The following is a 12,727-nucleotide window of genomic DNA, read 5'->3' as shown; positions in this document are numbered from 1 at the left end:
GAAGTCCCTCTTTCTTCCGCACGCCTGTTGGTGACTCTTGGCCTGAAAGAAACTGCGAAATTCAACCTTAACAAATTCCCACCAATCACTAACACGATCAAACATACATTTCTTGTTGCGCCATACGATGTAGGCCTCTCTAAGCTCCTCCAGAACCTCCTCCTGAGCCAGCAGAGCACAATTCAGCTTCCAAGAGCTTGGGCCAGATGGGAAACCATGGCCCAGAACCCCTTGAAACAGAATGGCCCTGTGGTCAGAGAAGAAGCAGGGAACCATAGAGTGCCTAGTCTGCCTGACTGCTCGAGAGGCAAACACAAAGTCAATCCGAGAACGGAGCGAGCCATCGGGGCGGCTCCATGTATAATTAACAGAGCCGTTCCCGATGGACCCAACAACGTCCTGCAAGGATGCTTCAGTCACCATCTCGATGAGCAGTTTGGATGTGACATCCAACTTGGCAGATGTTCCAGAACTGCGTCCGTCCGCTTCAATGGGGCAGTTGAAGTCCCCACCCAACACTACAGCCCTGGGGCCAGACCGGGTATTTAACCACATTACAAAGTTATATAACTTTGTAATGTGTGTTAAATAAGCTAAAAAAATTTTTCGTGGGAGTTGTCCTTTAATGTTTAGCATTAATGAGACATCACTATTATCCGTGTCTCCAGATTTATAAGCTTTTTATGAGTGAATACAAACCAGCAATTTCATATGCTAATCACAAATGTGTTAACCCTTGCAGTAACAAAGCTGAAAGCTAGCTTAGATTTCCAAGCAACATTGCTCTTTGCTGCAAAGGCCTTGGTATTTGCATATGTAAATCATTGTGCTCGCTCACATATGGTCATAGTGACTCGGCTGATCCACAGGTTCTATTGCTTCAATATAGAAAGGATCAGTGAAATAGTGGGGCCTAGGCCGCAACCAGCTACAACATGGTGCAAACAAAGGGGTATAAGGAATGAATTTTGGAATAACAAACATGTTGTTCTGTGGTATTTTCATCCCTGCACAGCTGTTTTCTCCTTCTGGAGATAACACCTTTATTGTATTGTAACTGACAACCAGTGAGTGCCTGGCATGAGTGCTGGGTATGAGGTATTGTAGGTACTAGTCTGTTCTCGGCCTTGTCTGAGAGTGGACATGTGTCCTGGACCTTTGCAAGTGCCTTTTGGGCCGGAAGGGAATGGAATGCTGTGTGTTGGTGGCACATTTCTTGTGGGAGTGGGCTACTGCTATATTGCATTGGTAGTGCAGTTTGCTGTGAGCCACTCTGCCCTTTAGATAGTTGCACCTATGTGATGAGAGCAGGATTGACACTTTGCATTTATCTAGCCTCATAGAAAACCAATTTTGCCTTTTATAAGGTGCTACATTATAGAAATGCGGTTTCGGAAAGCTTACTGACGGTCTGCTTATCTTTTTTGGGCTTTGTTTACTTTCCAACATTGCAGTAAGTTCAGGGATGAATGTAAGAGGCCTTTGTGAGCAGGCTTCAGCTAGGCCGTGGTGTGACTGGATGGAGATAAAAAATGTATCATTTTTGGTTCCTATGGATAGAAGCCAAGGTTATTTAGGATTTGTCTGGATTAGCACATCTGAACATTGAAACACGACCTGCCTGAATTCGTTTCTTTTACAGTAAAGGCTGATAGATGGACCCAGAGTTGGTTATTGATCGGTCTATAATAGAAGTGGTCAAGCTAATATTGGAAGTAAGTATTTTATGACGTGTTGTGAGTCCGTAGTATATAGGTAAGCTCTTCGATCTACACATATTTATTGTCTCCTTTGGAGGCTGAGAAGCGATGTGTGTGCCTGTGACTTGATGTATTTCTTAGAGTTGTTGTGTCACTAACATTTACATGCATGTTAGCTAGAATGATTTGATTTTATCCCGGGTTATTTTATGTAAAAATCTAAGATATGTTATTCCATCCTGTTGTTTCGAGAAAATAATAAAACAAAAAAATTATTACTTATCTCATTTTCTGATGACAAGATAGTATCTAATATTTTTTTCATCTGACCTATTGTCCATTGTGATTTAGTGGGACGAGACATCGCTCATAGTAGTTAATGTAACTACGATTGTGTGTAATTCCTATGTGTTTGCCATCAGGGGGCGCTTGAAATCGATCAATTAATGGATTTGTCTTTGGCTATGTGTGTGTCTAAAAAATAAGGCAATGTATTATCAACTTTTGCCGATGTCACGCACATAATGTTTTGCGCGCTATTTCAAAGTAATGCCTAGTCGAGGAATTGTCCTTGTAAGAGCACATGTTGCTGTGAAACGAGGGCGTGACTTATGTGTTGTGTTAGCGAGATGGGCGTGCACCTAAGTCCCTCCCCCCTCCCTCCATCATGGTTTCTGGCGGAACATAGCAGATACACCGTACAAATTCTGCCATCATGTCCTGATAGTGTCATCATAAAGAGTTCGCTATAATATTAGCCAAATCAAGCACACCATCCGGCGCGGGGTGATGGTATAGGCTAGCGACACAGCGTGGACACCCCTCCTCTCTGTAGTACATGCAGCTCATCACTGTGCGTAGCGAGGGGGTGTGGTTTAATCTGAGTGTTTTCTGTGCTCTGCAAATTGTGTTGAGTGCTAGGCTAATGGCTACTTATGCTTTTATCGCTGGTCTGCTTTCTACTTTGTCATCCGTTGTAACGTCGGAAGCACACACAATACGCAGAAGCCACGTTCAAAGCGCCGTGGACGGCCATTATGGCACTTGTAGTGCACCTGCTTCCGACGTGACAAGGGCGGAAAAATGGCAAAGATGACCAGCGTTACATGGTCTCACATAGCCATTAGCCTAGCACAGGACACACAATTGTCCCCCCCCCCCCGATACGCCCAGTGCTGACGTGCCGATCCTACAGACAGGAGGCGTGTCCCCACTGTGTCGCTATCTGATACCAGCCCCCCGCGCCGGATTGTGGGGTGCCATTCCCTAGTACTAAGCAGATGTATTTTAGCCTTTTATACTATGAACACATGATGGGAGTAGTAGTGTACTGTGTATATGATATGGGCCGGCAGCAGACATCATGGAGGGAGGGAGGGAGTTAGCTGCACGTGAAGCTCGAGAACCCACTCACATAAGTGACATACTATTTTGTCTGCAACATGGCGTGTAGCATGGAAAAGTCCTCGACTAGCTATTACCTTAATCGATCAGTGTTTCCAAGAGCTTACTGTTCTATTTTTTTTTCTTAAGGTCCATGCTCGGCCACTGCTATGGGACGGGCCTGCGCCTGGATACACAAGCCGGCTAAGGTGGAGTGCCGCATGGAGGGAGGTTGCCCGGATTGTGTACCCAGATTGGAACAAGCATAGTAGATTACAGAAGTTGATAATTGGTAAGTTGTTTAGCCACTATGTCAAACAAGAAAATCTACTGTTATGGTCACCTGACGCTCATATATCACTAATGTCTGTATTTTTTTTGCTTTCAGCCAAACATGTGGAGACCAGGTGGTCCAGTGTGAGGGACAGATTCATCAGGGAGCGACGGCAGCTGATGAGGCGTGGGGCCTCACAAGAAGAACTCTGCTCTTTGCGTTTTGCCCCAATGCTGCGTTTCATTTTGAATTCCAGTAGACGGCGCCAGTAAGTGTGTGTCTTAATTGAATGTGTCCATGCTAGGATCAGATGATGACAGTAGTAGGTCAGTGTCTTATGTGTGCAGACATAGACATGTGTTACATTTACTGAGATTATATACATTGAGCGTCCTTCAGGGGGAGCACTATATTTATGTAACACTTTAGTAATGTATACTTAGGTAAGATCATGCGCCCCCTGCTGGACACAAGATAATTAACAAATGCAGCGTGGCATAACCGCCTTTGGAACAGCTTTTGATCAGTCCATGATAGAAGACATAACTGTAAGTAGGATTTTGGCCAATAGCATGGACTGTAGTAATAATGGTGAAACATTGGACCTGATGTGTCCATAGGACCTAACAATGTTCCACTACGGTCGGTTTGTGAAGACCAGCATTTTGGGGGACCAGTGTGTGAATGTAGTGAGCAAAGTTCAAGTGTGACACATTTAACATATTGCAGAAAATATTCCTTAACCAGCCAGACTAACATACTGCATTGGATGCATATTGTTTATTGTTACTTCCACCAATGTATAAAACCAAATTTGTAATCACAGATTGTGACCAGTGTTCTTTTCTCCTCAGAGCCGAACTAGTTCAGCAACCAGCGGAGGCCTCATCGGATGAAAAGAATGAAGAACCTCATCTGACAGAGGCACTACCCATGACTCCACCACCAAGATGGCAAGAGGGCCCAGCCTGGAGAGGAAGGCCAACATCTGGCTTGACCGTCCAACAACATTTGTGTGCGGCCCTCACTCCCTCTCCTCACCTCCACCAACACCACCCCTTGTCTGCTAGACTGTAGGGCCCTTGTGGCAACGTAGGATTACTAGCATTCATCTTTTCATAAAAATTCTGCGCACCCGAACCACATCAATACCAGACTCTTTACAAGATCTGGCATCCCATTAGCTACGGATGACAGAAAGAGCTTGGGGTGATGGGGATGTCCCTTTTATGGTTGTGTTGGCAGCCTACAGTCAGGCTGCCTGTGGCCTTCACATAATGGCCAGACTACTGCCTCTGCACACTATTCAACCTCCTGTCAACATGTTAAAAAGTAAGGGTCACACACCCTCTGCCCCATCCACCCAGACCCACTATCATGTGATCTATCTTTTTGTTTTACATGTAATAAATCCATTTTGAGATATATGTTTGTTAGCATAATTGTGTTATTTTTGTTATTTTGGTTTCTGTGTTGAAGCATTCAAAACAAAGTAATAATTACTGAGTGCCAATAAGGAACACAAAAATACTATAAAACAATACATTTGATAGTTTGTTTGCATACGAAGATGTCGTGAATTTTGCTATTATGTGTTTTTTAAGTCTGACACTGCTCTCTGCTGACATCTGTGGGCAAGGCAGGAAGTGGCCAGAGCAGGAGAGGGTTGGGATGACCAATAATAGTTGACTAAATTAATCTTTAGGATCAGGCCACACAAATTTCTACATAGAGCAATGTGTCAGAGATTAGTAGAAATAGCCTCCTGCCGGACATCCAGCATGTGCTAATTAGCAACAAACGTTGAGAATATATAAACGTACATCTAACCAACTACATAAGTAGACCACATCCATCCCTTCATCCACCTGCCGCACCTGGGTGATGAGTGGAGGGATATATGTGTTGTGTTAATGGTGATTGGTAACAAGTGAGATGGGCTGTGTCCCTAGAAAAAATCAGATCCTGTTACATATCCCAGACTATAAAGTTCTACATATAGTGCGCACCCTGCTGGTCACTCCATAGGAAACACACATGTTTGGCTCATATCACTGTTTCTGCACACTAGGTTGAAAGGACTATCCAATTGGAACATTAGCAGGATCTGCCCTTGCTTGCTAATTAATGCACATTAGTTGATCTAGTGAGGTTATGTGTTTTTTAGCACACCACAACTATGTGGCCAGACACGACATGGTTGACATACATTGAAAGGCCAGACACATTGTTTAGTTGAAAATAACTTATATATATATATATTTTTTAAGATAAAAATTAATATACAGTAAATAATATATTTAAAAATAATATAATAACACAAAATAAAAGAGCTGACACATCCCAGAGACAGGTGACACACATGCGGAAAAACATCAGTCCTGTGGCCGTGGCTCATAACGGAGGCTGTGAAAGGGGCACGGGCACGGCGCCTTCAGGAGTCATGAAGTAATCAGCAAAGAGGTTCCTGACCACTATCCCGTGGTTGAGTTGTCTCCCTTGGCCATAGTTGACAGGGGCACTAAAAGCTGGCAGTGTCTCCACGTCCACATCCGGGGGGGGGGGGGCATAGTCCCAAAGGTAGTTGTGGAGAACACAGGCAGCTTTAATGACCATGTCAACTGTGCCCAAGTTCAACTGCAGGGCAGTGGTAAACACTCTCCACTGACTAGTCATGATTCCGAAGGCACACTCCACGAAGTTACGTGCCCGGCTCAGCCTCTGGTTAAAGACTCTCCCCCGTTCATCCAGCCTTCTCCGTGGGTAAGGGCGCAGCAGGTTGGGCAATAAAGGAAAGGGTTGATCCCCTACCATGACGAATAGAGCGGGATGCGTGGTACCCGGAAGAGGAGTGGGAGGAGGTAGAGTTACGCGATCTAACAGTATTCGCCTCCCAAACTCTGATCTCAGTAGCGCCCAGGAGTCCCCAGTACTGCCATAGGAGCTGACGTCGATGGCAAGGAAACGATACGTGGAATCAACAACCGCGATCAGGACCACAGAAAAAAAATTCTTATAATTGAAATACTGTGATCCTGATCGCGGTTGTTGCTTCACACGTATGTGCTTCCCATCAACCGCCCCTATACAGTTGGGGAAATTGGCCACAGACTGAAAGCCTGCTGCTGACTGCAACCAAATCTCCCGGGTCGGACTGGGCATCACGATGGGCTGCAAATGCTCCCAGATCACGCCGCACGTGCACCTCACAATTCCAGAGATGGTCGACTTACCAACCCGGAATTGGAGGTGCAACGATGCATAACTCTCCCCTGTCGCCAAGAATCTGGAATAAAAAAGAAAAATATTGAAATTAATAAAAGATTTCTATATAGATATCTTTCAAGAAAAATTAACTTCAAATTAATACATGAAAAAATACTCAGACATAAAAAAAAGGCTCTTCACCTTAACGTTATGAGCAGACGGGCCACATGAGGGATGGATTTCCGCAGGTGGGTGTCCTGTCTCTGGAGATGTGGGCTCAAAACTGAAAGTAAATGATCAAACGCCTCGATAGGCAGCCTGACGAACGCCTGGAATTTCTCCGGATGGCTGCAACAAATGTAGAAATATATTTCTCAGAAAAATAACACAGAAACACAGATCATAGGAAGGTGTGAGAGGGTAACAAATGCAGAAATGTTGATAAAGCTTGTAAGGCAAAAAATAACCTAATGGACATAATGCACATAATGGACATTTGGTCCAAAAAAATTTTTATAGTAAAGTCTATTAAAAACAACTCGATAAAAATATTAAACAAAATTAATAAAAAATAAAACCTACCGGCGCAGATCGTCATAGAGGCAACCGATGTGGCCAGGGGTCCCCCGACGCAAATTTATAGGGTGCGCCCAATAGCGCCGCCCAACATGACGGCGCTGCAGTTCGTTTTGTCGCCTCTGATAACATAAAAAGATTGTTTTAATTTTTTAACACATGTTAATTAGTCTGAAAGGTATTCAACAGTTGCATTTATGGACCTTTTGTCAACAGTACTTAAGGGAGCTTGCAGAAACAATACATTAAGGATACAAACCCACTTGACGTATTAGCTGCGTGAATCAGTCTTAAAAATAAGCAGGCAAAACGCAGGTTGGCTTTATACAATTGTTCTGCGTTAAAATACGCAATTGCGTATTTTTGAAGCGTGAAGCTTGTTGTTAGCAAAGCATCAGTTGTTAACAACCTGTGTGAAAAACGCATGTAGCTTCACACTTCAAAAATACGCAATTGCGTATTTTAACACAGAACAATTGTATAAAGCCAACCTGCGTTTTGCCTGCTTATTTTTAAGACTGATTCACGCAGCAAATACGTCAAGTGGGTTTGTACCCTAAAGAAATGTTTACTGATTCAAATCCTAAACATTTAGTAACACTATTTAAAAAACATTTGCCTAAAGCTTGACATAAAAAAAAAAAAAAAACTTACACACAATCGCAGATAATAATGGCGTAGGTTCCACAACACACCAAGCACCAGGGGCTGGTGTTTGCGTAGAAGGCGCATTCTTCGGGCAGGACCATGGGGAGCATTATTTCCAGACATGCTTTTAACTCGCACTATTTTTCCACAACAATAAGCATATGGGCGCACTTCGCGAGTGGGCGTAGATTTTATAAGGATGTGGGTGTGATTATTTGGGCCGGGGGCAGATTCATGAATAAATTACAGGCTTTCGGCCGGGTCGAACCAAGCCAGGAAGCCTCATAACACTACGGACGTGCTCTTACGATGAGACCGTAAGTGCTTTTCAAACACGGACGCAAGAGCACCCGGACATGTAAATTATACACAAAAAAATTATACAGCCGCACACTTACATAGTCTGAACATAGCCCCCCATTGCAAAGTGCAATTAGTGACGCAAAAATAAGAGCTCATGTGGGTTTCTAGGTGGAAAAATGCAAGTGCTATGGCCTTTTAAACACAAGGAGGAAAAACAAAACCGCAAAAAACGAAAATAGGCTCCGTCCTTAAGAGGTTAAATCTGCAGCAGGATCTCATACTAGGCATCACTGACTATAATATGGTTAGCAATATAAAATTGTTGTGTATTATGATTTAGTAATTCAGTATAGCCTAGAAGTCATCATGTTTAAGTTATACTTGAATGAATTAACTATATATACGAATATCTATGTTCCAATTGATGCATGTATTTTCTGGGTTTTAAAAGCCATTCCGGGTTTTATGTGTCGCCCCAGGAGGGAGAGTTAGACACCATGTGTCCTGATGGGTGAAACTTTTTAAATGAATTTTGTATTTGTCTTGTATCCCACATATAAGGGCTAACACCCAAAATATGTCAGTCTTTGGACTATGTAGTGTTTGTTCAATAAATCTCAATAAAGCATTACAAGGACATGGATTTTGGAGCAGGACACTATTCTTGCCGTGGATCCTAAATGGCTGTCTGCCTAAACACCATTCCTGTGCCCCATCCATAGTCCTGTAGCTATGTCTCTGTGCAAAACCAAACTAGAGACAAAAGCAGTGCTGTTTTTGGAAGAAAGCAGCCATGTTTTTCTAAGCCTGGATGGTCCCTTTAATTTTTACACATGCCTTGCTATCAAGAATATGGTGATTCCTGACCAATTTAATTCTTTACCTTAAGGCACTGTTCACACCCTGTTTTTTTTTTATAAATAAAGGCCATTGTTGCGGTTTGCGACATCGGCAGCTATTTATTGAAAGTGTCAATTGACTTGTGTTCTATGGAATCCCAGCCGTAGTGTATACACTCTGTATACACTCCGGCCGGGATTCCTTGCGGCCACATTGAAAACTGACATGTCAATCTTGTGCAGCCCCTATTCATTGAAAAAATTGACTGTGCAGGCAATGTAAAGTGCAGCTCTCAGCCGTACTTTAGATTGTCTGCTATGGTTAATTGAAATGTGGGCACACCCTAATGTGCCTGCATTCCAATTAAAAAGAAGTGATGTTATTAGACAGTGGCCGTTCACACACTTCAGAAAAACATACCAAGAGGTTAATTTAGAATTTTAATTATCATTTACAATGGGGACAGGGGATAATAATTACTATTTATGGCTGTGGAATATGTCAGTTCCTTATAAATGAATAAAAGACATAAATCTCATGAATGTATGGAATGTTTATAAGAACTTTGGGATTCATTAGATACAAGGGTTCTCGACAACAAGAATTGTGCTTGTAGATATATGCACATTAAAGAGCCTTCGGGCTAGAGGTGATCAGTATCAATATGTGTTGTAGGCCCCATCGTCTTTTATCAATGGTCATTAAGTGGTCTGAGGTTGCTGTGGCAACTGTACTACAAATATGACTAAAACAGCATGGGCATTACGGGCAGAATATATGAAGAATTTCTGTTTTAGCTTATAGTTGAAGCTAGAATTCTTTGACAACGGAAGGGACCTTTTAATTCTTGCTCCATTGTTAGTAGTTCCACTACTAAAAAAAAAGTATGGCATGATGTTTTGCGTTTAATAAACTGTTTCCTCTATTTAAACATGCTGTTGATTTTCAGAAATCATAGATAAAACTGAATAAAATTGAAAGTAGCACAAAAGAGCTTAAGGTTTCTTTTAACCATGTAGTCAGTAGTCAGTGCTGGTAGTTTAGAGCAGTTAAATGAGCTGTTCAGAGACTCTGTTAGAATCTACTGATTCATTTACATAATTCACTTTGTCAGAATGTAACAGTTTTACCATACCCAAATGACTCATATTCAGACTGATGCACTGCTCGCTGGTCTGCTAATCTTTATCTATTGCCCTCGCTTTTTTAAAATGCCTGTGGCTGCTGACAACTAATTTCTTTTATTTAGCTTTACTGCGGAACTAATTTACCTTGCCCATGATTGTGCACTGCAGGTAGTAAAGGTATCTTGTGTTCTTAAATAGAATTCCATGGGTGGTAAGAAGTCTGCAACATTTTTAGTATTTCAACAAATTCCTTTCTGTTTTTTTCTCTCATTTATTGTTTTTAACACTTTACAATATTTTATAAGTATAGACAGATATTATAATAGATGAAATACAGTGGTCCCTCAACATACCATATTAATTAGTTCTGGGAGGACCATTGTATGTTGAAACCATGGTTGATTCTATGGAAAACTGGTAATTGGTCCTATAGACCCCAAGATGTCAAACTAAATGGATAAATGGAATTAAACAGGAGATGGATAGAAGTGACATACATCAGGAATCACATCATCCACATAGAGATAAGACCCACAAAAAAAAAAAATTAGATATGTCCAGCTCCATGTAGTCCTTAGACTGAAATCTAAGACACCACACTGTTGACAATGCAGGCACTGCCTGGGATCTAGCCAGGCCCACAAACTCTCTCTTCTTTTCTTCGTGATAAGGATCATTGCAAGGTTCCCCTTTTCTTCATGATAGAACTGGCAGACCGGCTGCCCCCCCCCCCCCCCCCCCCCCCCCCCCGGCAATGGCCCCCTAGTTTCTGAATTCCACAGTGTCACTGTCCACATACTCACAGTGGCCTGCTCACACACTCACAGCAGCATGCCCACACTCACAGCAGCCTGCCCACACTCACAGTAGCATGCACACACACACTCACAGTAGCCTGCACACACAGCAGCCTGCCCACACTCACAGTAGCATGCACACACACACTCACAGTAGCCTGCACACACAGCAGCCTGCACACACTCACAGCAGCATGCACACACTCACTCACTCACTCACAGTAGCCTGCACACACAGCAGCCTGCCCACACTCACAGTTCCTTGGCCAGAAGCTGCTGTTTTCTCCTGTGGCCGCTGCTTGCAGATTTTCCCTTGCTTGCAGCCACAGGTCTGCACTGTGCTTTACACTGCATGTGAAGGAATCAAGAGCCTGGACATCCTCCTCCTTACAGTCTGTTGGATCCTCTCTGGTACACAAAGAGTTAAGCAGAGAGCCAGGAGTGAGTGCCCTCAGCTTGACAGGGAGAGGGGAGGAGGGGGAAGGAGACAGAGATCCCGGGGCCGGGACAGTGCTGCACAGACTGATCCCTACTGCTTTTACTGGGATGTAACTTGTAGGCAGAATCACAGTTACCTGTGCCCCTTGCTGCTTCTGATAATCTGCAGCTGCTCAACAGAGTCAGGAGTCAGATAAGGGCTAATCAGAGCAGTCCTGGCGGGGAGGAGTGATGTCACAGTTGCTCGGAGGCATCATATCCTGATGCTGGATTCAAGGTATGATGCTCTGTGAGAGACCTTTATACCTTTAATCCATTGCATCCTGAGGCCATCGTATGTCGGGGGATTACTGTATTTTGAAACTGTTAAACTATAATACTGGTGTCTATTTATGCAACAAAGGTTTAGTATGAGGGTCTGTTCACACAGTCAAACAGGCGTAAATTTCAAGTGGAACTTCTGCCACGAACTCCGCTTGGAATCCTGCCTGCCTCAGTGTCTCAATGTAATGTGTTGCCCGTCTCTGCTCCCCACTCAAATATTTGACACGTCAATTCTTTGAGTGGAGGCACGCAACACATTACATTGAGACACTGAGGCAGGTGGATTTGTGAGCACAGTCTGTGGCGGTGGTTCCGCTCAGAATTTTCACCTGTTTTACTTAGTGTGAACATACCTCTAGAGAGGCAAGCTAGACAACTGTTCATGGCTCCCATCTTTAAAGAATTTGAGATACTGAAATTTTGAACTTGGTATTAATACAGCCAAACCACCTTTTTACTGTATATGAGGTAACAATGAGCAGATTATAGATAATGGTATGTGCCAGCTCACCAGTATGTTTAATTTGGTGCCTGGATCCGCAACCTGCCTTTGTGTACATACTGTATTTTTTGATTGAAAATATCTTTATTACAATCAGTCGTCGTCAGGCATACATAAACTGTGACGCAGCACAGTTCAATAAATAAGACAAAACATACTCAGCACCATGGTACAACATACAGCACAGGCTCCCTACGCTATACATCATACCACCCGCTACACTAACATTCCTGCATACCTTAACAATCCTAAAACAACAAACAATAAAGCAATACAGACAAGTGATGGGGTAAGGGGGGTGGGAAAGAGGGGGGTAGTGAGGGGAAATCACAGGCCCGAAGCTTTATTGAAAGACAATACAACACAAGGGGAGAGGGGGAAGGAGAGGGGTATCAATCCTCTTCTTCCTGGTCCGATCTGTCCATGATGGAATAGACTCTGAGCAGGCTGTGGACCAGCCTGCGGCAGTCCAGAAAGGACATCCTCTCCTTCTTCAGAATGAGGCGGTTCCTGGCATACCATATAGCGTCCTTAAAACAGTTCATAAGGCGCCAGGCCTCCCGGGTTGCCTCATCGCCGAAATTCCCAGGGAACAGGCCGTACAGCAC

General features: G+C 43.4%; 1 protein-coding gene across 1 annotated transcript; it reads left to right on the top strand.

Annotated features, from left to right (window-relative positions):
* Positions 1 to 382: 382 nt before the first annotated feature.
* On the top strand, positions 383 to 4,707 carry LOC138774014 (uncharacterized). Its single transcript, XM_069954555.1, has 6 exons — positions 383 to 541; positions 669 to 687; positions 743 to 804; positions 3,234 to 3,375; positions 3,472 to 3,625; positions 4,212 to 4,707. Exons 1-6 carry the CDS (start codon positions 383 to 385, stop codon positions 4,432 to 4,434), a joined length of 759 nt encoding a protein of 252 aa, XP_069810656.1. The 3' UTR covers positions 4,435 to 4,707.
* The last annotated feature ends 8,020 nt before the right edge of the window (positions 4,708 to 12,727 follow it).

The sequence above is a fragment of the Dendropsophus ebraccatus genome, chromosome 15 (assembly GCF_027789765.1).
Source record: "Dendropsophus ebraccatus isolate aDenEbr1 chromosome 15, aDenEbr1.pat, whole genome shotgun sequence".
Lineage (NCBI taxonomy): Eukaryota > Metazoa > Chordata > Amphibia > Anura > Hylidae > Dendropsophus > Dendropsophus ebraccatus.
This window is presented reverse-complemented; position numbering and strand designations above follow the sequence as displayed.

Excerpts from the sequence above, each read along its gene's own strand:
- LOC138774014 (XM_069954555.1), top strand. The coding sequence starts at position 383 with ATGGACCCAACAACGTCCTGCAAGGATGCTTCAGTCACCATCTCGATG. Across the intron at positions 805-3,233 it reads TCTTTGCTGCAAAGGCCTTG|GTCCATGCTCGGCCACTGCT; the intron begins GTATTTGCATAT and ends TTTTTTCTTAAG. Across the intron at positions 3,376-3,471 it reads ATTACAGAAGTTGATAATTG|CCAAACATGTGGAGACCAGG; the intron begins GTAAGTTGTTTA and ends TTTTGCTTTCAG.